General features: G+C 57.0%; 2 protein-coding genes across 6 annotated transcripts in view; one reads left to right on the plus strand and one right to left on the minus strand.

Annotated features, from left to right (window-relative positions):
• IQCK (IQ motif containing K) overlaps nucleotides 1–4682 on the plus strand; it is a 142736-nt gene extending 138054 nt beyond the window's left edge. For both annotated transcript variants that reach the window (XM_059691986.1, XM_059691988.1), the window contains one exon: nucleotides 4028–4682. In XM_059691986.1, coding sequence (XP_059547969.1) covers nucleotides 4028–4098 — 71 coding nt within the window. In that variant the 3' untranslated portion in view covers nucleotides 4099–4682. The remainder of the gene's footprint in view (nucleotides 1–4027) is intronic.
• Nucleotides 4658–26352, minus strand: GPRC5B (G protein-coupled receptor class C group 5 member B). Of its 4 annotated transcripts, none has more exons than XM_059691985.1 (4): nucleotides 26191–26352; nucleotides 15795–16808; nucleotides 8853–8965; nucleotides 4658–5789 (listed from the first exon to the last, which is right to left on the minus strand). In XM_059691985.1, the coding sequence occupies exons 2-4, from the start codon at nucleotides 16798–16800 to the stop codon at nucleotides 5586–5588; spliced, it is 1323 nt and encodes a 440-aa protein (XP_059547968.1). In that variant the 5' UTR covers nucleotides 16801–16808; nucleotides 26191–26352; the 3' UTR covers nucleotides 4658–5585. The 4 variants fall into 4 exon arrangements, with proteins under 4 accessions (XP_059547968.1, XP_059547965.1, XP_059547966.1 ...); XM_059691982.1 differs by lacking the exon at nucleotides 26191–26352 and adding an exon at nucleotides 25943–26180; XM_059691983.1 differs by lacking the exon at nucleotides 26191–26352 and adding an exon at nucleotides 24997–25922.
• Between the last annotated feature and the right edge of the window lie 360 nt (nucleotides 26353–26712).

Genomic DNA, 26712 nt, shown 5'->3' on the forward strand with positions numbered 1-26712 from the left:
AATATATAAAATAAATATCAAAAATATAAACCTTTGTTTTACTATGATTGCAAATATCAAAACATTTCTATATGTGACACGGCAGCAGAGTTAAGTGAGGGTTTTTCAAAATGCTGACACGCAGAGCTCAAAAGGTTCGCCATCACTGTCCTAGACTGTGAGTTCCCTGAGGTCAGACTGTGCCCTACAATAACCCCATTGAGTGCGTGTGGAGTGCGTGGCTCTAGGCTGCTTGGTGCTGAGCCCTGTAGTCCTCTCCTGGCTGCTCCCAGCATCCTCAGGGGCGGGTCCTCAGACCTGGGCGAGGCTGAATGGCTCTTTCCCATCTTTCCCACACTTGTCCCATCAACCAATCTCGCAAGTGGGGGTGGGGGCCCTCAGGCCTTCCTGAGATTCAGACCCTGAAGGCCCGGGCAGGGGCCCATGAATTGGCCTTTGTGCCTGATCCTTGATGCCAAGGCCATGTCTGGGCAACACCAAGTGAACGGTGGCCCCTAAACTTGCTCCTACATCTGCAGCCTCAGGCAGCCCCTCGTGCCGGGACGGAGGCCGCGGCTGGCCAAGAGGAGGCATGTTAGCATGCAGGGCCTTTCCTGTCCTGTCGCCTTACCTGGAGCAGAAGGGATGGTGCGTCCGCAGGGCTCCGCCTCCGTCCTCCTAGGATGGGTGTGCGCTGCCTCCAAGGGGACCAGGGCAGGCGGGCATGCCAGTGGCCTCCATGCGAGGCGGGAGCCGCCGCTGTCTCCACCCCCCACCCCCCACTCCCCACCCCCCACCCCAGCACCTACCTGTGCCAGCTGTGTCTGCCAAGCCCAGGGGGAAACCACTGAGGAGACGTCGTTGTTTTCACATTTTTAGCAAAGTAACCCCTGCACCGTGCCCCACGGCCGGAAAGACGCCTGAGGGAAGCGGACAGAATGTGCACATGTGTGCTGCCCTCTCAGACCGTCCCGCTCACTCCCGCTGGCCTCTGGGCCGTCCGTCTGCATCCCTAACAGACGGTCGGGTTTGGGGCATTTTCTGACTTCCTGCTAACACTGATGGGGACTCCACTCAGTCCGGCCTCACCCTCCCCAGGCAGTTACATCGCTCCTCTCAGGTTCTTTGTAAGTTCCTGTTACTCCCATGCTCATTTCTTTTCTCTTTTCCCGGGAGGGCTGTAAACATGCAAACTCAGTGCCTATGAGGCACACACCCCCGACCCCCCATTGAGGCAGCAGAGGCCGCCACACTTTCAGAGCTGTCCTGGGAAGCCACTGTCCCTCACTTGGTGATAATGGCTCTTGGCTTTTCTTTAGAGTTCTTTCCATCTTAGGTGCATCCCTCAGTGGCTAGAGCTGCTGCACACAGAACCACACAGTGGGCCACTCCCGCTCCACACCTGCCTTCAGCCTTGAGGAGGGGTCTGAGCTGAGGGGAGCTCGTTGTCCACTTAGCCCACGAGGCCTTCACCCAGCGAGCTGGATGGGCGCCCGGGTTGCTTTCCACGCTCTGATGTCAGGAATGTGCTAGTCCACATCTGCCAGTCCGTGCGTGCTGGGCTTTCCGGGCAGATTCGGCGGGGCACTGCTCTGTGGGGAGATGTCCGCCTGGCTCACGGAAGGGCCAGCTCTCCAGCGGCTGCACCGCACAGATTCTGACTAATTGCCTGGGGTGGGGCGGGCACGGGGAGGCCCCCACGGGGAGGCTCCACAACCACCTGTTCAGGCCCTTTAGTCTAGGTCGCAGCCCACCCGCCGCAGGTTGGACATGCTGGGGCCATATCTTGACTACAGCTTAAAGAAGGGTCCCTAGCATCCCTTGCCATCTCCTCCCTCCAGGCTTGTGACCTGAAAGAGATGGGGCCAAAGTGTAGAGTTAGGGAGCGAGGTTGTAGGTATGGGTGGGAACTGGGTAAAATTCCAGGACGCAGACATCAGGGTTGCCTTCGGGGAGGGTTGAGGAGCTAGAGAGCCCAAGGCTGGAGCCCCCCACCCCCAAAGCCAGTCCCCCTCCCACCGCATTAGCGGCGCTGTGGGTCTGGCTACCAGCTGTAGGCACAGAGAATGCCGCTGAGCTGAACGGCTGGGGGTCTTTAGGGTCATATTTCTTTTTTTAAATATATTGTTATTGATTTCAGAGAGGCAGGGAGAGAGAGGAACATCAGTGATGAGGATCATTGACTGGCTGCCTCTTGCACGCGCCCACGGGTCGAGGCTGCCGCCCAGGCCTGCGCCCTGAGCAGAACGGAACCTGGGACCTGCAGTCGCATGCGGGGGCTCTGTCCATGCAGGCACACTGGCCAGGGCGGGTCCTGTCTTCAAGGGGCTCCAGTCGTGGTTCGAGTTTCTCAACCCTAACTGGTCAGCACACATGGGGCTTTGAATGAGTCCTGAGGCCGGGCCCAGGCCCAGGCCCAGGCCCAGAAGGTCTGGGTGAGACCAGGCACAGTAGGCTTCAGGGGCCACCCGGGCTCCTAAGTGCAGCCAGGGACCAGAGTCAGGCGTCAGCACCTGCCAGAGGTCAGGGAGCACACAGCATGCTGCACAGGCAGCTCTGACTGTGGGTCAGGGATTTGCGTTTCTCCCAGGTGCCCAGTGATGCAAATGTTGCTGGTCCCACCCCTGGAGAGCTCTGTGGGACCTGTGTCTACCTGCACACTGTCCCCGGGCCAGCTTCCCAGCTCCGTGCCAGGCCCTCCACTGGAACTGGCAAACGCTGCCCATCAGGGGGCCACCTCAGTCAGTTCTAAACATGGTCAGCGCGGCTGGGAGGCCAGCTGTGTGTGGTGCATCTGTGGGGCCTCATCACCTGCCAGCCGACAGGGTCTTCACTGGGATTTCCCAGACACGTGGCACAGAAAGGCACACACACTGAGAAGTGTTTCATGTTCCCAGAGCACAGCTCCAGGTATTGGCAGTATTTTTCTTGTCTGGGTTAATACAGTCATGAGAACCTAAATAAATGCATTACGCATTTTGCTAGTTATTAAACAGAGGCGACTCTGGGGGATGCCATTTCTAGTTCTTCATTTGTCACCTGGGGATCTTTACACACCAGCAGTGTCAGGATGGGGAGGTGGGGGCGGGGCCAGGATGGAGAGATGGGGTGGGGCCAGGTTGGTGGGATGGGGCAGGGCCAGGATGGGAAGTAGGGGCGGGGCCAATGGAAATGTTGAAATTGCAAGTCCACACAGAGGTGATTTGGAAATGGACTTTGAATAAACCCTGTCCCTTGGGCAGTCTGTGTCGCCTGAGCCGGAAGCTGCTAGGCTGGCCTGCTCTACCCGAAGCTTCAGCCGCTTCCACCTGGGAGCAGCCAGGCTGCTCGGGTCGGGTCGGGGTCCACGCCTCCCCTGGGCTGTGGTCTGCCTGTGTGTGGCCTTAGTCACTGGGAGGCCAGGACCAGGACCAAGTGGGCTGGCCTGAATCCTACCCCATGGTGAAACCGCCATCCTTTCTGTCCCACCCGGCTCTCCACAAAAGCCAGCTGTGCCTGTGCCTTGCTTAGAACAGCCTCAGGCACCCACATCGGGCAGGACCTGACACTAGAGCCAAGAGTAACAAGTCTTCCCAAAGGCTCCCTCCCCCCACCAGGAGACGGGTGCATATTTGGGGGGAGGCGCTGTTATCTGCTGGGACAGTGTTCCTTACAACAGTGCCACACTGTGTTCAGCTCCCTTTCCTCTTTGGCTGACTCGAAATCAGGATCTCAGACCATGAAAGTCTTGAAAAGATGCTCTTCTGATCTTGTACTGACCCCAAGCTATCTGGAGTTTTTAATTTGGGGGGTGAGTGGTGACACACAGGGCTGAGGCCAGAGCTGGAATCTGTCATCTTCAGAAAAACTTCCTCCTTCAGTCCCCTCCTGCAAGTGCACTCTGACCTGCGGAGCCTACCTAAGGTGGCCATGTACCCATGTGCGGGTTTGGGGACAGCCCAGCAGCTGGTACAACTGGCCTTCTCCACACACCAGTTCTCGACTTCCCAATGACAAGTCTGTCCAGGCGGGTAATCCAGTCCTGACCTTTTCTTTTGTTTATTTGCAGTGAAACAAACCATGGAGGAGGAGGAGGTGAAGGAGGAAGAGGCTGCTGTCTCCCCGACCTCCGCTCCTTGACCAGGGACCAGGTTCAGGCAGAGTCCAAGTTATGCTTCCTCTTGTTATTCCTTTACCTAGTAGATTTACTGGCTAGAAAACATAAGACAGCACTTGTTGTAAGTGCAAGTAATTCTTACTTTACTGGTCTTTCTGCATTATCCCTAAATTTTATTCTTTCAGCCATCTATTTCTTCAGTGCCTCAGTGTTCTTCTGCACCAGTCGCCTTTAAAATGTACAACAAACTCTAGTTGCAAGCAGTGAAGTGTCCTGGTTACCCATGTCCCACTTTGGCAAAGAGCCATGTTTAAATTTAAGTCTCAACCCCTGCGTGGTCTTAGTTTATCTGGTACCTGCTCTTCACGACAGGCCTTGCTGCCTGTGGTCACTTCCAAAGGAGACGGCCTTACCTTCCCACCACCAAGATGAGTCAGGCCCCACACCCAGCAGACTCCTCACTTGGTGGGCAAGCTGATGGGTGACCCTCATTGGGTCAGTGGTTTGCCATTAACCAGGATTTTCCCATTCAAAGAGCCATAGGCGTAGCCTTGTGGTTGTACTGACAAGCTACCACACATCTTACGTAAATAGTAAAGCCTTTATTTCTGTGTTAAGAATAGCATGTTGAAAATAAAATCCATCTGCCAATGCTTTACAAACTTTTCAACCTATTACAACCTTTGTAATAGTTATATACAGTCATGTATAGTGCATATTGATTGTCTTGAAATTTCTTTAATTTTTGTTTCTCATAAGTACTCGACAGTCAGCCAGCGGAGGATTTGAAGGTACATTATAAAACACACGTTAATACATTTAATAAATACATATTATCTATCAAAAATGAGCCATAGCTCTTTATCAATTAACACAAAGCACCCGCTGGGCACTCCTGTGAGCTGGTGGGTCACTGCATCCTCGGGCCACGAAAGCCACAAGCTCCCTTCAGTTGGGGTTCAACTCGGCATTGGCCGACCTAGAAGACCCCTACGTCTGCACTTCCAACCACAGACCCGAGACCTGGAGTGCACGGCTTCCCGGCGTGCCTGTCAGCTCCATCTCCAGGGGAGTCACCAGCCTCTAAAGACCATCTCCATTAGGGGGCACGCGTGGCTGTGCGAGTGCACGGTGGTTTCGTAAGCAAATGTGGACAGGAGTGCTTACGATTAGGTCTTTTGACCACCGATGCCTCTTCAGATCATCTTCCCCAACAAGGCTGTTCACAGAAACAGGCACCACTTAACTTGGTACTTGAACTTTGCTCTGTGGGGACAGTTGGCTGCGTCTCTGGGCACAGCTATCTCTCTGTACCTTCCAGTGACGTCACTAAGAAACAGCAGACCTCGCACTCTCCCCCAACCTCCGCCCAGGGCCGCACTCGGCCGCGCCCATCTTAGTGCCCAAATAAAGCAAAACGCAGAGCAGTCACTATCAGAGGCTTAAAAAGAAAAGAAGGAAAAAGATCTCAGTCCTTGACACAAAGCTGTTCCACGTGTGGGGTCAAAGGTTACATGCCCGCAGTCGCTGCCCCAAGCTCGCCTGGCATGCTGGGCCCCTGCGCCCAGGGAGGGGCGGTGCGAACACCCCCTGCGGGCTCTGCAGCCAAGTCCTGAGTCCCAGGTGGGGTTGGGGCTCTGAAGGACTCCAGGGACCGGGGCTGAGTGGCCACTTCCTGGCACAAGGACGTGTAACGCAGTCGGTTCCCAGTGGCCTGGACACAGGTGTTGGGAAGATTTTTATATGTTGAGAATTCTGGTTCTGGGTCTGCCCCCACCCTCCCACCCCCGAGTTTTCACCCACCCCTGCTGTTCCTGTCATAGGGCTGGGGTCGGGTCCTGGGAGTGGCGGGCTCTGGGCTGGGCATGCGTGAGGAAGGTGCTGGCCAGAGGGAACCAGAGGAGGGCCACATAGACGCCTGGGCTGGGGGGAGGCGGAGGGGGACAGCAGAGACTAGGCCTGGAGAAAAGGCAGGTTTATTCAAACACACTCAGCTCCGATACATTGGTTATGAAGAGGTCAGTTCCCCTCACCAAACACTAACCTTTTCCATTTTCCTAAAAGGTTACAGGCCTCGGGGCTGTTCAGGCCCCGCCTCCTGTGCACCCCTTGCCGTCAGTTGAGACGCGCCGAGAATTGTGAGCGGCTGTGCTGGCCAAACAGTGCAGCGTGTGTGGGCTGGGTGCTGAGCCGTGGAATGCAGGGACCGGGAGTGACTTGCTGGGACAGGTGGGAGCCACGCAGGACAATGGCTTGGAGGACTCGAACCATTTTCATGGACCTTGCAGGCACCAAGTTAGTGATGTACCACTCCCGCTCGTGCAGCAGGAAGCTCGATGCTGCATCCAGCTTGCCGCATGCCAGGCAGCAGTGCCACCCTCCACCCGGAGGCACTGGTGCCTCATCTGGGAAATCTGCTGAGGCGCCTGCCCGCCGCCTGCCGACCCGAGCTTCAAGCTGGTGGCCCCACTGCAGCCTTTGAAATGAATGGTAGCGGGCACGAGGCCGCTGGTGGGCGGCAACACAAGGCGGGTAGGGAGCGCCTCATCCTGCCAGGACACTGGTTCAGAGGCCCCAGGGAGGCACCGTGGCAGATCGCCACTTTCTGACTGTGATGGTCACTCCCACTCCCAGGCTGCACCCCTTTTGGCACTGACAGCGCCTCGCGGCCGCGGGACAGCTTGCCTCCCGATCCGATTGGCCTCTCCTTTGACTAACATGACAGCCTCCTGAACTGCTCCTGACCCCGAAAGTGCAGGCAGAGAGCCCCGTGGGCCCCTCAATGGACAGCACCTCCCGGAGGCCGGGGGCGTGGGGGCACCTCCACGTTCACCCACAGCTGCCTGGCCCCCAGCCGTGAGCACGGGGCTGGTCCACCTGAGGATGCAACGGGCTTCCTGCCCTGTTTGCGAGGAGCTAACACTACTGGCAATTAGCTTCGCTGCAGTGTGCGGGGTCGAGGCTGCGGGGCGAGGGGGGGCAGTTGGGTTAGCTCGCCGTTCAGCAGTGCTCACATTTCATGGGCCCTGGCCTAGGGTTTCCAGAGCTCTGGCGGGAGGTGCCTGCGCGGCCGCAGTGGCTGACTCCTCCCAGAGAGCCCTCAGAGGTCGGCCTGCGTCTCTCACCAGAGGTGTCTTCCCATGTAACTTGGTGGCGCGGTTGGGATCTGGAAACAAGGAAACACACTAAGCTCTGTGCTGGGAAGTCAGCGTCCCCAGAGCACACAGTATGAGGCCCATAGCCTGCCTTCCCCCGGGGCTGGGTGCCTGGCCCTGCCTTCTCGGGAAGCCCACCTTCCTTTCTCTGGGGTTATGCGCCAGAATAAATGCTTCCTTACCCAGAAACCCTTCACCGTCTGAGTCAGGGTGCTCTTCTGTCTTGAAGGGACCAGGGGGGCTTAGGACTGACCTTTGGGGCCACCTTCTAATCATATTAATTATAACAGCAGGGGCTCAAGTCAGGCTCTTCCCCACCAGGAGGCAGCCCAGTGGGAGGCAGCCCAGTTGGGGGGGGGGGGGCGTGAGGGCTGCAGTGTGGGAATCTGGGTGCCTTTCCCACCTGCAGGGCAATGCCGACAGCACCCACAGGCGGGAGCCCTGCCCCAGCGCAGACAGCCCTGACCACATCCCAAAGCCCGAGGCCGAGCACGGGCGCGGCACATGACAGAGGAATGGAAATCCATTCGCCTGCAGTGGCTCATGCACTAGGAAGAAGCAGGGAGTGCACTTGGCAGAAAATGTGGGGATGAGAGTGTATCTGATTTGATGGAGAAGCAACATGAGGTCATTCACAGGCAAAAGAGACAGTGACGGTTCTGCTGAGGTCTGTTTGGCATCAGCTAGCTGACCTGCTTTCGTGTTCACAGGGGGGAACGAGCAGCACTTCAGTTTTTCAAGATAAATCTGGGAGGGGAGTGGGCAGCCCAGGCCCAGCTGGCACAGGGAGGGAGGGCTGAAGGGGCCTGACTAGGCTGGGCGTCAGCAAAATCCACTTCGTAATTCTGGGCTTTTCTTTTCTTTTCTTTTTTTTTAATATATTTTATTGATTTTTTTACAGAGAAGAAGGGAGATAGCTAGAAACATCGATGAGAGAGAAACATTGATCAGCCGCCCCCTGCACGCCCCCCACTGGGGATGCGCCTGCAACCAAGGTACATTCCCCTGACTGGAATCGAACCCGGGACCCTTGAGTCCACAGGCCAACGCTCTATCCACTGAGCCAAACCGGTTCGGCAATCTGGGCTTTTCTTAAGTCTCCTCCCAGGGAGAGAGGGATACATTCTGTATAATGAAACCCAAGAATTCAGTGGGTACAAGAACCGCAAGATACAGGGACACTTAAGGGAATCTGTAGGTGGTACACCGGGTACAGGTGGTCCAGTGGGTGCAGGTGGTCCAATCAGTGTAGTATACTGGGTGCAGGTGGTACACCGGGTACAGATGGTACACTGGGTACAGGTGGTACACCAGGTATAGGTGGTACACCGGGTACAGGTGGTCCAGTGGGTGCAGGTGGTCCAATCAGTGTAGTATACTGGGTGCAGGTGGTACACCGGGTACAGGTGGTACACCGGGTACAGGTGGTACACTACAGGGGCGTGGGTGCATGGAGAGGGGTAGGAGAAATGGCAGCCTCGCCACGTTCCTGCTGCAGTGTCTGCTAGAGCTGCTGTCTGCACAGGCCTAGCAGCCCCTGCAGAGCTGTGTCCCTGTGGGAGCTGTTCCCCCTCGTTCCTCCCCCTCAGATTTCCTCCAAAACATCAGGGCTTGATACTCACAGTCCCGCCATTCAGCACCACGGCCATCTCGGTCGGCTGGTACACATTGCTTCTAAACGGAGCGCTGGGTCTGCTTCCCAAACTGCCGTTGCGGAACCCTGCTGTCCGGAGAGCTGGGGAAGGCGGGAGCCACACAAACACCAAAACAACAAGGAAGAGAGACAGCTTTGTGTTCCTCCCCTGCATCAGCACGATCTGGCACACAGCCCTCCCTCCTGCCCTTTGTCACAGCCTGACTCCCAACAAGCCACAGAGGGGCTTTGTTCTCTGCCCCGAGTGACCCATCCTGGGGGCGGGGAGGAGTCTGCAGAGTCCAGGCTGCAGCTGCTGAGGCAGGCAGGCCAGGCCTCCCCCTCCCCACCTGCAGGCCCCAGGGGACAAGGACACACCCTGTACTCCCAGGTTCCCTGGACCAAAGACCTCACTACAGCATGCCATTCATGGCCAGTTCAACATCACACCGTCAACATGGCTCACTGTGTCCCTACACACAGAGGCAGGCAAGAGCATGGACCAAGGCACATGACAGAGGGCGTCTCATGGGAAAGGCAGGGCACAGAGGGGCTTGGACCAGACGGGGGGCTCCTGCTGAACGGGAAAGAATTAAGATCTGAAGCAAAGACAGAGAAACAGGCAGGACGCTCTATCTCTGGATACACCGTGTTTCTTATCTGCTGTGTACTCTCAGAGATTCTCTCCCCCTTTTTAATAAAGAAAAACCTAATGACACGGAGGAAACTTAAATGCATATTGCTAAGCCTGTAAGAGCTACACACTGTATGATGCCAACTATAATATGCTGGAAAAGGCAAAGCCAGAGACTGTAAAGGTGTTAGTGCGCTGGGGCTGGGCTAGGGATGAATGGTGGAGCGTGGGCATCTTCAGGCCGTGAGCTATTCTGCACCAGAACTAACAGTGGAGAGGACAGAATGCATTTGTCCAGAGCACAGAGCTGTGCAAACCAGGAGTGACATCCCACATGTCCATGACAGCTTGGCTAATAGTAAGGATTCACTAACTGCAACACTAATGTAACAGATTCAAGTTGTTAGTATCAGGGAATCTGGGGGAGGGGCTTGTGGGAACATCCTGTATTTCCTGCTTAATTTTTCTGTAAACCTAAAACTGCTCTAAAAAACAGTCTTATTAAAGAGTAGTGCAGAAGGTAGTAGGTCTGTTTAAAAATCAAAACAGAAGTCCACCTCCAGGGTGTGGTGGCATCTTCATGATCTTCATTTCCAGCGAAGGCACTGACGTTGCTGTTCCGAGAAACCTCTCCTAAAAGTCTTCACTGGGGGAGTCATCTTTCTGACTAAAGAGATCTTGCAATTTTTAGAAACTCCTTGGGAAAGGGACCAAAACCACCTGGGTAATACAGTTCACCTTCAGAGAATGCCACCCAAGAGCCAGGCGCTGAGTTTATACACCTATAAACTCCTTTAACTGTCATAGCACCATAGGCACTTCTATGATTTCCACTTCACATGAGGCACAGAGAGATTAAGTAACTTGCCCAAGGTCAATCAGTGACAGAATTAGTATTCAAACTCAGGCAGAGAACCTGTGTTCATAACAATCACACTATACTAGCTCCGAATACTAGGTTTTAACCACTACACTTAGTTCATTAGAAGCAACTTAAATTCAAGTGACACTGGGGGCAGCTGGGCCCAGATTGGACCAAAGAAACTGAGCCAGGATAGGGAACGCGAGTTCCAAGACACGCTTATGAAAACCTCTTTTGCTTTAGCATCTCCAAGCCTTCACAGCCCTGTGCACGTTCTGAGCAAGGAGAAGTCCTTCCTGGGAAGCAGAGAAGGGGCCGCCGGGCCCAGTAGGGGACAGGAGACCGTCCCAGTCTCAATCCCTAGCCTGATCTGCTTGAAGGGAGGGAGGTTCAGACACAGCAGCTGTGGTGGGGACTCAGCGCTGCCCTGCCCAGCTGTGGGGTGCACTGGCCCCAGGGCCTCTCCTCTGGGAAACATCCCTCCCCCACATTCTAAGCCCCTGAGTGTTGGCTACGGTGGCATTCTCCCCTGGCCTCCAGGTGGGCATGTGATTTAGGCCTAGCCAGCCAGGGCATCGTATCTCCCCAGCCACACTGATTGGCTCAGGAAGGGCCATCAGGTCCAATCAGAGCTAACTCTGGGATTTTTCTCTAGCATCCTGGGAAATGTTCCTCTTTTCTACTAGGACTCTGTGCAAGCCTAGAGCTGTGGGCTGCCAAGATGCTAAAAGGTTAAGAGATGGAGAAATACCAAATCTTGTCACCTCGAGCTCTCGGATCGAACCCCTCCTGAAGCTTCGTCCTTAGTCCATCAGTTTTGTTGCTGTGCTATAATCTTGCTTTGCTTAAGCTGATTAAAATCGGATTTTCATTACTTGCAACTTTGAGAATCCCAGCTAACACCCCATTCTGACCTGGGTCAACTCTGAAAGGCAAGCAGGGCTCACCCATAGGTCCCCACAGGAATCAAAGATCAGAGATTGAATGCCAGCCCTCCCCTGTCTAGACTCTGTGAGTGAGGCTAGCTTCTCCCCCTCCCCCACAAGTCACTGAAGGCCTTCCACTGGGAAGCTAAGGGCTAGGGTTTAAATAGCCCTCGGCCCTAATGAGATCTGAGCCCAAATCCCTCCCAGAAGAAAGAACTCTTTCCTTTCCTGCTCTTGGAAAGGTGAGCATTTCAAGCGCCTGCTAACACTGCCCGAGATGTGACCTGAGGTGCTCCATCCTTCAGTGTATTTTAATCTTTTTACTCACATACCTCATGCCTTGTTGATACTTATTCATAAGCAGCAGGCTGGTGAAGTGGTGCATATCAGGGCCTCCTTGGGGGAAGGGTACGAGGAAGCAGAGGCTGCAGGTGTGGCTGAGCCACAGGCCACCTGGGATGCGTCCCACCTCTGAAAGCCAAGGCAGCTTTCAAGGAAGGGGAGCCTGAAAGGCCAGCAGGTGAAAATGCAAAAGAACAGGGCACTGTAGCTCCTGTGCGGCCGGCTGCGGGGCCAGTTCCTTACAGTAGAAGCTGGCTGAGGTTAGTGCCACAGCTGACAACAGCTGCTCTCACCGTGCACAGGAGCGTGGCCAGGCGTCCCTGCAGGCAAAGGTAACCCGGACAGAGGCAGAACCAGCCAGATGCCAACTCAGCCTCTGAGCTTTCTGAGGGCACGGCTTGCCTGGAGCTGCCCTGCCTGGTCCCATGGAAATGTCAGTGGATACACATGTGGGATGATGCAAAGCAGGGCTATTAAAAAAAGTCTGACAACAAACAAGGCTGGTGAACACGTGGGGAAATAGGGCTCTCATACGATGATTACAGGGGGCAGTATATATCAGGACTCCAAGGCACAGATTCTTCGGTGCAACTTTAGATGCAGTCTGGGAATTTTTTATTTTCTTTTTTGCGGGAAGTTAGTTGATCAAGGGCACTTGGCTGCCTGCCTGATCGCCCCTAACCACTCTGCCTGCCTGATCACTCCTAATCACTCGCCTGCCTGCCTGATCACCCCTAACCACTCTGCCTGCCTGATCACTCCTAATCACTCTGCCTATCTGATCACTCCTAATCACTCGCCTGTCTGCCTGATCACCCCTAACCATTCTGCCTGCCTGCCTCATCACCCCTAACCACTCGCCTGCCTGCCTGATTGCCCCTAACCACCTCTGCCTCAGCCCCCGCCATGGTGGCTTCGTCTGGAAGGAAATCTGGAATGACATCTGGAATGTTGTTCAGCTGTCTGGTCTAATTAGCATATTACGCTTTTATTATTATAGAGTAGAGGCCTGGTGCATGAAATTCATGCATGGCAGGCAGGGGGTGTCCCTCAGCCCAGCCTGCACCCTCTCCAATCTGAGACCCCTTGGGGGATGTCCAACTGCCAGTTTAGGCCTGATCCCACAGGATTAGGCCTAAACCAGCAGTCAGGCATCCCTCTCGCAATCCAGGACTGCTGGCTCCTAACCACTTGCCTGCCTGCCTGCCTGATCACCCCTAACTGCCTCTGCCTACCAGCCTGATCCCTCTTTACCGCCTCTGCCTACCAGCCTGATCCCCCTTAACCGCCTCTGCCTACCGGCCTGATCCCTCTTTACCGCCTCTGCCTACCAGCCTGATCCCCCCTAACCACCTCTGCCTGCTGGCCTGATCACCCCTAACTGCCTCTGCCTGCCAGCCTGATCATCCCCTAACTTCTCCCCTGCCAGCCTGCTTGCCCCCTAACTGCTCTCCCCTGCAGCCTGATCACCCTCTAACTGGTCCTCTGCCAGCTTGATCACCCCCTAACTGCTCTCCCCTGCCAGCCTGATTGCCCCCTAACTGCTCTCCCCTGCCGGCCTGATCGCCCCTAACCGCCTCTGCCTCAGCCCCTGCCACTGTGGCTTTGTCCAGAAGGACGTCTGGAAGATGTCCAATCTAATTAGCCTATTACCCTTTTATTAGTATAGATAATACTGTAATAACTATGGATGAGGCCAAGTGGGTACTAGACTTATGGGGGGAATCACTCCATAAATTATATAAATGTCTAACCACTGGGTTGTACACCTAAAACTAATATAATATTGAACATCAACTGCAAATAAAAATTTTGAAAGATACAGAAAAACAGGAAATGTTCACTGCAGCATAACTTTATATGGGAAGCCAGAAACATATGGGACATTCGCCAGCTGGAGACCAGAAAACTACCACATGCCCAATGGAAACAGACATGCAGCTCCACAGTCACTGGCAGGAGAGGCCTTGGCCGTGATGCTGAGTGAGGCAAGCACACACCCAGCCCAGTGTTCAACCTGCTTACACCTTACAGTCACTGGAAGCTTACAATATCTGGGCCCTAGAGACTTACAGAGTAAGGGATAGGCACCCATCTGTCTTTAAGCTGCTCAAGGGATTCTTATGTGCAGCTAGGTTAAGAACAGCTTTATGGCATCATCGTGTGTGTGTGTGTGTGTGTGTGTGTGTGTGTGTGTGTGTGTGTGACAGAGAGAGAGAGTCAGTCTGGCAAGATGGGAGCACTGCCTTTGGGCAAGGGTATTTTGAGCAATTTTTATTATTTCTATTTGCTAAGCCTCCTAAATGAGTATTACTAACCTTTTGTCATCAGAAAGGGATAATAACGCTACTAGTATTTTGGAGAACAACGGGGACTAAAAGACACGTTTCTTGGCTTTGGTACATGTCAGGGCGTAACAGATGTGGGTGGGGCACCTTTGGAGCCCCATCGCCTCCTGCACACTGCCGGTCCTCACCTGGGTCCCAGCTCCCTCGGCTCTGGATCTTACTTGGGTAGGATGTACTCGCTGCATTTCCACAGAGAGGGCTGCCTGTAATGGGAGCCGGAAAACCCACGTCCCCTCCCCACTCTCCTGTGCACTAGTGTTGAACTGAGCCGTGGTGGGCTTCAGCTCCGTGACACGGAACTGAACCCCCGTCTTCTCAGTGCCCAGAGCATCCTGACTCATCAGGGACGTGAGGGCACCAACATGCTCTGAAAGAATAATTCTGCCTGGTCCACACCCTGGCTCTGCCTCAGTTACCTGTCTGCAAAGGGACCTCATGGGGTCACTGTAGGTATTAAATGAGATTAGCTACTAAAATGCACAGGGTGGTACCTGGTCCATGAGCGCACGCAACAAAGGTTAGCATCCCCACTTCTGAAGACCCTAAGCTACACGGGCAGTCCTAGCATCTCCACTTCTGAAGACCCTAAGCTACACGGGCAGTCCTAGCATCCCCACTTCACGGCAAGGAGACTAGACCTTCAAGCTCCTAGTGTTCCGGGCTAACACAGAGCTTTCCGAGCCTGGCAAAGTGACAGACCAACAAGGAATGTGCAAATTCACACCCATTTCAGGCAATGCATTACCATCACGGCCCCGGGGGTCTGCGGGGAAGAACCTGCCCAGAGGAGCCGAGTAAGAGGCTCCCCAGCCGCTGGGCCCCACCAGCTGCTGGCCCTGCTCGCCCTGCCCGCTGTGCCCTCTGGGCTCCCAGAGATGCCCCCGTCCCGACCTCCCCAGCCAGCCACCTGCGCCTGGTCTCAGGTTCTACTCTCAGAAGAGCCCAGCCAGGCACCGTGGGACCCTCAGCCTGGTACCCCAGTCTGGCACCTCTCACAGCAGCGCCACCAAGCACATTCTTTTATTTTTTTAACAGATGAGAGAAACTGCTCAAAGCCCCACAGCTAGAAGCAGTAGAGACAGTGTCTGAATCCAGACATCTGACTTGAGGGCTTCAATTTCTGCACTCCTGGTGCCAGAGGGAGGGGAGGGGCACAAGCATTGCCCCCATCACCTGGCACTGGCTGCACATGCCCCCTGCCAGGGTGCGAGCAATGAATGCTAACCTGGTGGTGGGCGTGGCTGGGCCAGGACGGGGAGGCGGGAGCACCCACAGGAGCAGCTGCTGGCTGGGACGTGGCAGCAGGGCCAGATCCAGCCTTTCAATGACAGAGACCTAGATTTTTACATTAAATTACAGTGGGGCCTTGACTTACAGGTGTCCCGACTAACGAGTTTTTCGAGATACGATCCGTCTCTCGGCCGATTTTATGCTTTGAGTTGCGAGCTAAAATTCGAGTTACAAGCCAGCTTCAGATACACCATCGCTAGTTGGCGCAGCGAACGTCACAGTGAACGCCACAACATCAGCCCAGCATCACGTGTCTCACTCGTTCACTTCTTGATTTGACAGACGAGTAATTTGAGTTACGAGCTCCGTCACGGAACGAATTAAACTTGTAGGTCAATGCCCCACTGTACTTGGCAATTCATAGGACACAAGTCTAAATAAAAATCCACCTCTGGGCCAGTTTCCACACAGGAGTCAACGCTTGTAGGCTCTGACCTGCCAGGGCTGCCCCCACCACTGCCCCCGAGAGGGAAGAAGAGGGTCCTTTCAGGACAGATGGCCCCGCCCCAACCCACGGCGAGCCCCCTACCTGCGCTGTGCTCGTCCATGGAGAAGGCCTTGTTCTCCAGGTAGGTCCGCGGCAGCGGCGCATCCTCTTCGAAGGCTGTCTCGCGCACCCGGGGCGGCGGCGCGTCGAAGTAGTTGAGCGCGTCCTCGCGCGGCGCGGGCAGCAGGGCGCAGTGCACCTCGGGGATGGCGTGGAAGAGCACGAAGACCCAGCCGCTGGCCACCAGCGCGATGGCCTGGGTGGGGTCGCCCCAGGCCTCGCCGTGCCGCAGCCGGGCGTTGCCGTAGAGGTACATGGTCAGCCAGGCGGCCCAGACGAGCGCGGAGAGCACGGCCGTGAGCAGCAGGCCGGCGCCGCGCCGCCTCCAGCGGCGGAACTTGCCGCACAGCGCGAGCAGCGCCAGCACCAGCGCGGCCGCCAGCAGCACCAGGTCGTAGCCGAGCGCCAACGCGAAGTCCGCGGGCTCGTAGGCGCAGGCCGGCCGCGCGTCGCGCAGCACCGTCAGCACCAGCCACTCGGCCGCGATGACCACCTGCACGAGCGTCAGGCAGAGCGCGGCGCCCAGTAGCTGCGGGCCCGGCGGGCCCCGGCCGCGCCGCACCAGCGCCCGCACGCGCCAGGCCTGGCTGGCGAGGCAGGCGAAGCAGAGCGCGAACAGCACGCCCCACAGGAAGCGGCGCGCCGCGCACACCGCCTCGTCCTCGCGGATGATGAAGGCGAAGGTCAGCCCGAACAGGCCCAGTGTGCCCAGCAGGAAGAGGAAGTGCAGGCCCACGGGGTCCCGCTTCTCCTGCTCCGTGATGAAGGGCAGCCGCACCAGCAGGATGAGCATCAGGAGCAGCGTGATCAGGGCGCCAGCACCGGCCGCCGCCTCCACCACGATGCCCCAGACGGAGTCCAGGTCGCACAGGGACACGTACTGCGGGAGGAGGTCCAGCCCGCAGCCCCGGGACGTGCTGGAGTTCTCGGAGGCCCCCGCGGCAGCCGCGCAGAGCAGGAGCAGGGCCAGAGCTCCGCGGGCTCCCATCTTTCTCTCTGGCACCACGCATGTTCCAGGAAAGTTGGGGTGTGGGGTGGGAAAAAACATCAATTCATCGTAAGCCTCCCACTCCCCGGACTCCACCCCATTTCAAACCTGCCAGCCCATGTGGTGCCTTGGGACACTCAGGACAAGCCTCCCGCCCGCAGCCCCGCCCCGCAGGCAGCACAGCTGTGCGCAGGGGGTGGGTGGATTCAGGCCTCATCTGCACCTGGGGCCAGGCCCAGGGAACAGCCATGACTCATCACCAGCGGCCGGAGGAGAGGAGGAGAGGGAGGCTCCCTTTCTGGGAATACCGTCACAGTCTTTGACTTTGAGGCCGCATCTGACCTCCAAAAATCAGGCAATAAAATGAAACTTTAAAGAGACTGTTATGGCACAGCCACCGCAAGCCATTCAGCCTCTCGTGGCAGCAGCTGGCACTTGGTGGCAACACGGCCAGTCCTTTTCCAGGGACAAGCCACCTCTGGGAGGCTGGGGCGCCTGCCCAGGGTCACACAACCAGCTCCTGGCACCTCCCGCACTCCAGCTGTAGGACCATGTGCCCAATGAACCGTCTTCCCAGCTCCACCCCAAGTTCCCACCCTTGCATCCCCTCCAGAGATTCCCCAAAAACCCATCTCACTCCATGCCAGCCTCTCCCAGGGATGCCCACAGGCCACTCCCTGGCACGCACTCTGGTCCCCATGCCAGCCAGAGTCCACAGCAGCTGCCTTAGCCCAGGGCTCCTGCCCTTCCTGCTTCCTCCACTTGGACGCTTCTTGGAGCCACAGCCAGGAAAGTGGTCCCCCCTGCTGGCCTTGGCTCCAACATGGTCCCCTCAGGCTCGGGCGTGGTCACACTCTCATTCCTCTCCATCAGAGCCCCTTCTGTCTTAGTCACTCACATCTCATCTCTGTGCCTGTTCACTCTGCTTCTAGGGTCCCTCTCCCCTGTCTCCAGGGCCAGCTGTCCGTCGATCGTCAGCACAGACAGGGTTTCTCGGCCCTGAAACTACTGACACTTCATGCCTGGTCCTTCCATGCTGTGGGGCCGTCACTGGCCTCCACCCACTAGATGCCCAAAGCAGCCCACCTCCTGGAATTGACACCCAAAAGATATTTAGACACTTGCATGACCCCTTGGGGTGAGGTCTTGGGTAAGCACCCCTGGCACTGACTCCAGCAAAGTAGATGCTCAGGGAAGATGGAGGTCACAGGACCCCTTCCTCCACCCCCACCACAGCTCCGGGCTTGGAAGGGAGCCAGCCTCCTGCCTCACGAAAGCACGCGCAGTGTGTGTACAGCTGCTCTGGTCCCCTTTGCTAAGCGACTCCAGCCAGCTCACTGCCTGAACTCCACCACGTATGGGCTGTAACAGCCCCCCAGGCAGCCCCAGCGTCCCGGGGCTTTCCTGAGTAAATGTGGTATCGGCCACCCTCTCAGTTCCCGCCTGGGATCCTGTGAACAGCTCCAACCCTACTGTGGCTGGGAGACCAAACTGGGGTGAACTGTCGATGCCACTGACCGAGAAGGAGTCTGGTGCTGCAGGGTCCAGCTCCTTCGCCTGCAGATGAGAGAAGGCAGGTGATCAAGGGGGCACTTGGCAAGAGATGCTCTTACACAGCACCCCACTTTGGCAAGTTAGCAGCGAGGATGCACCCCAGACATTGGCACTCCGGCCCTGTCAGCCACGTGGGCCTTGTCCACACGCCGCCTGTGTAGGCATTTACTTACCTGGCTCACCAAGTCCTTGAAACCAACTCATTTAAAAGAAAACAGGCCAGTCCTAGCCAGCTTGGCTCAGTGGATAGAGCAGTGATGGCGAACCTATGACACACGTGTCAGAGGTGACACTCGAACTCATTTTTTTGGTTGATTTTTCTTTGTTAAATGGCATTTAAATATATAAAATAAATATCAAAATACAAGTCTTTGTTTTACTATGGTTGCAAAGATCAAAAAATTTCTATATGTGACACGGCACCAGAGTTAAGTTAGGGTTTTTCAAAATGCTGACACGCCGAGCTCAAAAGGTTCGCCATCACTGGGGTAGAGCATAGGCCTGCCAACCGAAGGGCCCCAGGTTCGATTCTGGTCAAGGGCACGTACCTCGGTTGCAGGCTCTTCCCCGGCTCTGGCCTGGGCCCTGGTCAGGGCTTGTGTAGGAGGCAACCAATCGATGTGTTTCTCTCACATCGATATTTCTCTGTCTTCCCCTCTCATTTCCACTCTCCTTAAAAATCAATGGAAAAATACCCCCGGGTGAGGATTAACCAATAAATAAACAAATAAATTAAAGAAAAACGACCCATAAAACACTTCTCTCGTGAAATGTCGAATCTCGTGATGTAACTCATGTTGCATACCCAGTGGCATAACACCTACCACCCTCTGGGAAAGCACTGCCCTGGACAGAGCTGCTCCTCACAGTCCTGTGCGCATGCGGGACGCAAGTGTAATGAGCACTGGCTATGCCGGAACTAGAAGCCATCTGCTCCTGCGCGGGGGCAGCCCTGCAGCGGGGCCCCCAGATATGGCTTCCACGTGAGCGCGACCAAAAGACTTCTCAGCAAGTAACAACTGGCACGTCTCACAGAGCCTCCCCAGGTCACGGGCAGCGAGGCTCCTCACCCGCATGGCTGGAGGACGGGGTAGGAATGGGCTTCTGCAGACTTGACCCCCAGCCTCCCCTTACCCCTAAGCCAAGGGACATTTGGCCTCGTCTAGGGACACTTCTGGTTGTCACAACTGGGGAGCGAGGTGCAACTGGCATCGAGTGGGTAGAGGCCATGGGTGCTGCTGAAGCTCCCACAGTGCACAGACCCCCACTCCCCCCACCCAACCATACAAAAGGTTACCCAGCCCTGAATGTCAGTAGTTCGAGGTTGAGGTCTGAGGCCGCCTGAGGTTGGAGTTGATGGGGAAAATCCTAGGTGAGCGGCCAGCCTTGGCCTCGGGCCACATCCTGTGTCCCCTCCTTGCAAGAGCTTGGCCTCCTTCGCCCTCAGGGGGCCTCGCCTCTCCCCAGGCCTGGCTACACACAGAAGTGGTGCCCCAGCTCCCACCTTCCTGACCGGCCTTCCAACCACAGAAACCAACGGGGGTGATGTAACCATCAAGACGTGACCAGGCTCCTAACCTTGCAGGCACTCTGGTGTGGCCCAGTGTCTGGCTTCCATCCCCTTCTGACATGGCGAATGGGCACACCTTGCTTTCTGCTTTCCTTCCTGAGGTGGAGCCCCCTCGCACCGACTTCACCCACTTCTGAAGCGCTCCGGAGTTTCCTCTGGAGAGCTCCGCAAGCCTAGCGCAGCCCCTGACCTGGGCCGGGCCGATCAGAACCGTTACCCCACGACTGCTCCAGGACAGGCACATAGCCCACCAGATCCGTGATAACCAGCCTTAGGACATTTGCTAGAATTAACTGCAAAGACGTCTTCTAAGCCAAAAGGGTGTAGACCTGGAGCTGGGGAGGACCCACTTACCGTCACAGAAGGGAACCTGTCCCAGAGGAAAGCCGACCCGGATGAAAGGGCCACGTGATGGAACGGGTCCTAGTGCACGAATTAGCTGCATCCAACTATGTCTGAAGCCAGGTACCCTGGTACTTGCCGTTCTAGCAGCCAATTAACTTCCCTTTTATGGATTAAGCCAGTTTGGGCTAGATTTGTGTTACTTGCCAACAGAGAAGTTGTATTATTCCTCCAATATCACGTGGCCCCCTCCTTCCAGAAACTCCTCCCAACCATCAGCTAGGCGCCCAGGGCTGTGGTGGGCCCAGCAGCCTCCGGTGGGTCTCTGTCAATGCCACGAATGCCCATGAGGGCACAGCCACCCACTTCTAGAACTATACCCAGGACAACCAGGAGGAGGGCTAGAACTGACTCTCAGAATGAAGCTGGGTCCAGCTCAGTTAGGATTTGGGGGGACTCAGAGTTGCCGCAGTTTTCTGTTATGGCCATGGTGACAGTGACAGCACCTGCCACCTCACCCCCCTCACTGTGCTGCTGGCACTCTGCCATGCCCGGCACACAGCAGCGCCTTATGGTCTGTGCAAGGACGCAGTGAAGCAAGCACTGCTGCCATCTCCCTGTTACAGGAAACAGCGGGAGGTCAGCGGGCTGTCCAAGGTCACATAGCAGGAAGCAGTGGAGCCAAGAGACAACAAGTGCACCATTGTCGCTGGGCACGACAGCCCAGGCTGTAAGCCTGTCACCTGGCGAGTCCTCCCCCGGCCAGTCCACCTGAGTCCGCGTCTCCCCGCCCTCCCAGGCGCCGTCAGTGCCTTTGGTCTTTATCTCTGTCGCATGTGCCACAATCCCAGTCACTTTGCTGTGCTGCTCTTTTGGTCTGTTACCCCACCGCCACTCCCAGGCCCTTGCCTGTCTGGTTCTGCACGAATCACTATCTGATAGCGGAGGGAACAGGGTCTGAGTTTAGTCAGATTTTCACCCTCGGATGGGGAACAGCAGCAGCAGCAGAGAACTTTAGTTAGATCCCCTGCACCCCATCCACAAGCCCCAGGGTGGGGGACACGGGCGCAGGGGCACACTGTGCGAGGAGCTGGGACACAGGTAGCAGGGATGCCAGAATGCCGCCTGAGGCCAGGCAGGCGCCTACTGTCAGGAAAGCCAGGTGTGCTCCACGGCCCCCGGGTGCCCCCACATCTTAGGGGAGCAGCGATCCAGGAACCCAAACTGGACAATACAGACCAGGGTTCAGGCACCGCAGGGAAGGTGGCAGGAATGGGATGAATAAAGAGCAACCAACCGGTGGGATGGGAGCGTGCAGCTCCTCACAGGGAAGAACAAATAAAACTGAAGGAATGTGCAAGACTCAGTTCACAGCACTCACACTCATTCCACACTCAGATGCTCCTAAATACACTGCATTGCTCCCTCTCCCTCTTCACACTCTCACCCTCATGCACTCTCACACATTCTCTCTACCACACACAACCTCACACACTCTTTCTCACACTCACACACTATCACACTCACTCTCTCACACACACACTCTGACGTTACACATTCTCACACACTCACACTCTCTCTCACACACAAACTCTCTCACAAACACATTCTCACCCTCACACTCTCTCACTCACACTCACTCTCTGGCACTCACTCTCACTCACACACTCACACTCCCACTTTCTCTCACTCACACACTCACACACACACACCTCTCATACTCATATTCTCTCACACTCATACTCACACATAATTTCACTGTCTCACACACACTCACACACTCTCTCACACACTCACACTCACAACACTCACATTCACATTCTCTCTCACACTCACAACACGCTTTCACCCTCACACACTCACACTTATACTCTCTCTGACACTCACACCCTCTCACACTCACTCTCTCACACTCACACTATCACACTCTCACACTCATACATACTCTCTCACACTCACACCCTCTCACACTCACACATACTCTCTCACACTCACACCCTCTCATACACATACTCTCACTCAGTCTCACACACATTCACACACTCTCTCACACACTCACACTCACAACACTCACATTCACACACATTCTCTCACACTCACAACACACTTTCACCCTCACACACTCACACTCTCTCTGACACTCACACCCTCTCACACACACTCACACTCTCTCACACTCACTCTCTCACACTCATACATACTCTCACACTCACACCCTCTCACACTCACACATACTCTCACACACACACCCTCCCACACTCACACATACTCTCTCACATTCACACCCTCTCACACTCACAGCCTCTCATACTCACACCCTGTCACACTCACACTCACACACTCTCTCACACTGTCCCTGAAGAGGGGCCAGAGGGGCCGGCAGGTGGTGGAGTGCATGCTTCATACCCAGCGGCTGCAGAGGCTGGGAGGAATGAAGGAGGAATGAAGGAGGAATGCAGGAGGAGTCCCTGATGGCCATGTGCACTGAGCACCGGGTCCCATTCCTGCCACTTGCCAGCAGTCCCTGGCGCCCCAGGCAGCTGATTGAACCTTTCTTGCCTTAGTTTCCTCATCTGCCACATGGGGGTGATAACAGCACCCACCGAGTAGGGCTGTGTGAGGATTAAGATAATAATTAGGGTTTAGGACAGTGGTTAACATAGGGTAGGCGTTTACAGAGTGCCTGTGATATAAATAGACACATCTGGCGGATCTCCCTGGCCTGAGGCTGTGAGCTTTCTGACAGCTCCTTCGGGGCGATGGCCTGGAGGGGTAGGGGTAGGGGGCTCACCCAGGAGTTTGTCCACCACTGGTTCCCAGCCTACCTCTCCTACACTAAGATGAGGTCCCAGAGGTGGTATGAAGGGAGACACCTTTGAGGGTGATCTGTTCTAGGAACCCCCAAACTATCCTGAGTGGGTGATTTTCCTGAAAGGAACCAGGTCAGAGGCCCAAGGTCAGCCTGGGTGCCCTCAAATGGGGTGTCTGCCGAGGAGTCAGGGCCAGGACACACAGCGACAGGCCTGAGCCAATCCCTGGGAACCAGCCCCCCTGCCTTCCCGCTCATGTGGAGGGAGGCACAGTTCTACACATCTGTCTCTGCAGCCCGGTCAGACCAGCCTCACTGGGGCCACCTGCAGGGCTCCAGGAGCCCCATCCTCCACCAGGTCCCCTCCCAGGGCCCAGCAGCTCAGAGATATCTTGAACCACCTTCTCTGAAGGTGATTGGGGGGAGGGGGGAGGGGCTGGGACATGGGAGGGAAAGAAGAAAGGTGGGGAGGGCTCTAGTTTAGGCCCCAGAGGACAGCTGGCCCAGAATCAGCCCTCCTGCCAGCTCCCGGCAGCAGGAGGGAAGCCAGACAGCACCGCGACCTTACCCTCTCCTCTGCCTGCAAAACGAAGGCAACCACAGTGTTGCCTTTGAAAGGCTGGTGTGGCAAGTGCATGACAAGTCCCAGGAAGGTGCCCGGAGCCCAGGTGTAGAGGGTTCTTGCTTATTATTAAACAGACAACCATGGTCCCCATAGCCCCACGGGGAAAAGAAGGTAGAAGTGAGGCAGTTTAGCCAGAGGCTTATTGGAGCTTACAGGTCAAGCTGGGACTAGAACCCGTTTCTCCCAAAAGCTGACCACCAGGCCTGCTATTGCGCCCCTGCCCCTGCCCCTGCCCCTGGCCTGACCACCCCGGGTGTGGCAGGAGCTGGGAGGAGGCTGCAGAGCTCTCTGACAGAGGAGCAGCCTTACAGCTCATCCCGAAGAGCCAGTTACAAAGTTTCCTGACATGAGGCCGTTTCCTAGACTACAATCTAACCCTCTGGTATCCTTCCCAAGTTACAGGGTTTTATAATCTCCCTTCCCCGATGCTGCCCGCCCCGGCCAGTTTGGGGGCACTCAGATTTAATACCCTCAGAGGTTAGTAAAGAGGTTGCCAGACACAGCTCTTGGCACATGAATATGCAGAGCTTCTTTGATCCCGTGAATGAATGCGATCATTTAAATGCAAATTCCATCCTCAGCTGCTGGGTGGGCAGGATGGCTCCTCTGGGCTCCAATTCCCAGAAGAAACACCACTAACTCAGCAGCCCAGGAAGCTCTGTGTGCAAGTGTTTCTGGGCGGTGGGCTCCACTGGGTGCTCCTTAGGGTGGACTGCTTAAAAGTGGGAGTGGGTTTAGAAACTCCTTGAGTGCACCCACAGAGCTGCTAGCTGCACAGGGACTCCGCTCTCCCCAGAGGCAAAACGAAGGAGAAGCTGCTTGCTGCGTGTCCTTGTTGAGGTTAAAGGAGCTTTTAAAACTCAGATCTCCTGGCTTCCCTCCCACTCAAACCTCTACGGAGTTCTCCGGCCTCAACTCTTTCCGTGGCCCCAAGGGTTGTGGTCTGGCTGGTCCCAGCAATCCAGTCCTGTCACAGCTGCCACCAAGTGCCCACATGCCCCCCCCCCTCTCTCTCTCTCTCTCTCTCACACACACACACACACACACACACACACACTCACACACATCTGCCTGGGAGCTCCAGCCACAACGGCCTTTGTTCAGTTCCTCCAACTTCATCCCCACCTCCAAGTCCTTGCATTTGCAGAGCTCTCTCCCCAGGATCTCCTGCAGCGGGCCCCTCTGGCAGGGCTTCCCTAAAATGTCACCCCAGAACAGCTTTCAGCACGTGCGCACCCGGCCGCCGCTCTCCTGGCAGCCTCACCCCAAATAGAAGTTCCATCTCTACACACTGACCTGCTCGGTGTGTTCGTCCCCCTCCCCGCGCCTGTGGGCATGTCACACGCTGCCGCCTCCCAGGCCCAGCTCCGCAGCGGGCACACATATTGAAATAAATGCATCCATGAAGATCTGGAGCTTCTCTTTCTAACAGGACCGCCTGTCTCGCTGGCTGCGCCCCAAAAGGCAACTCCTTCCCCTCCGTCCTCTCCCTTCCCAGCCAGGCTGACCTCTTCCCAGCTGGGCGCGGGGGCGGAGGGGAAATGCCCACCCGGCCACGCCGCCCGGCGCAGCCTATTTACATGCCTCCGCTGCTCACAGCCCGGGGCCTCCGAAGCGCCCACCGCACCGAGGACATTTCTAAATCAAGGCTCCTGGGCTCAAGTTCCGAGGCTTCGGTGCCAAGTTCCTCACTCCCAACCCTCTAGCCTTTGCTAGGACCCCAGTTCCTCACGGGCTCTGCTTGGTGCCCCAAGCCTGGCGCAGTGGGGCCCGGGCCCCGGAGGGGACGCCGCCGCCCGCCATGCCTCCGGGGTCTTTGTCCGAGCGCCCAGGAGCGCCCAGTGGCGCACCAGGAGTGTGTGTGTGTGTGTGGGGGGGGGGGGGCGGTTCTCTGCGGCAAGGCGCCCCCTTCCCGCGGGTCAACCAGCCCCGGACCGAGGTGGGTGCGGGAGGCAGGAGACCCGCGGTGGGCGAGCTCGTGTCCCCCAGGAGAGGGGACGCAGCGCAGGCCGAGTCGTCACCCCCAGCCCGGCCCAGTCCCGCCATCGTGTGCGGCCGCCCCTCCGGCCCCGCGGCAGGTGCGCAGCTCACCCGAGAGCCCGGCCCTGTGCGCCCGCTCCGCCTGCCCGGCCTGCGGTCAGCCCACGGGCTTGCAGCGCAGCCCCGGCCCTGCAGCGACTTCCATCGCAGGACGAGCCCCTCGGGCGCCTGGACTCCCTGGCACCACCCCCGGCTGCCTTACCTGCGTCGCCCAGACTCTCCTCCGAGACTTGGATCTCTGCCTGGTCCGGGAAGGCAGCCCCCCAGCCCCCCCCTCCACCCCCTGCTCCCTGCGGCTCCTCGACCACCTCACTGCGATCCCGGAACCCGGATCCCCATCCCTTGTGGGGTGAGAAAAGGATAAGACCCCCCAATCCTCCTAATTCCACGCGGGAAAAGTTTCTGGAGTCCCTACAGCGCTTTCCGCCCGTTAGCATGGCTCGCACTCACCGACCCCCACGGCCCGCAGCGCCGACGCTCCCGCTGGCCCTCGGCCGGAGTCACATCCCCGCAGAGCGGCCGTGGCCCGCCCCGCGCGCGCGCACCCGGCCCGGCCTCACTGCTCGCCCTCGCGAACCTCTGCGGCGCCAGGAACCCCCGGGCCCGCCCGCGCTGCTGCAGCCGTGGCCCCGCCCTCTTCAGGCCCCTCCCCTCCCCAGGCCCCGCCCTCCGCAGCCCCCCACAAGGCCCGCCTCCCCTGACCACGCCCTCCTCAGCCCCCCTACCCCCCGGCTCTCTACAGGCCCCGCCCCTGGAGCCTCCGAGACCGGGTCCCCGTCCCACCTTGAGAGCTGTTGTGCACTGAACCCCCACACCAATAGCGCACACCCGCCGGCGCCAGCTCCTGGGTCCTTGTCCCAAATTCGGGGCCCTCCCCCGACGTCCACAGTGCACCGTAAGCAGACCCGACGCGCCCGACGCGTCCTCAGGCTGATCCAGCAGCAGGACGCTCGCGCTCGGAGGGAAAGTCCC

Source organism: Myotis daubentonii, chromosome 4, assembly GCF_963259705.1.
Source record: "Myotis daubentonii chromosome 4, mMyoDau2.1, whole genome shotgun sequence".
Classification (NCBI taxonomy): Eukaryota; Metazoa; Chordata; class Mammalia; order Chiroptera; family Vespertilionidae; genus Myotis; species Myotis daubentonii.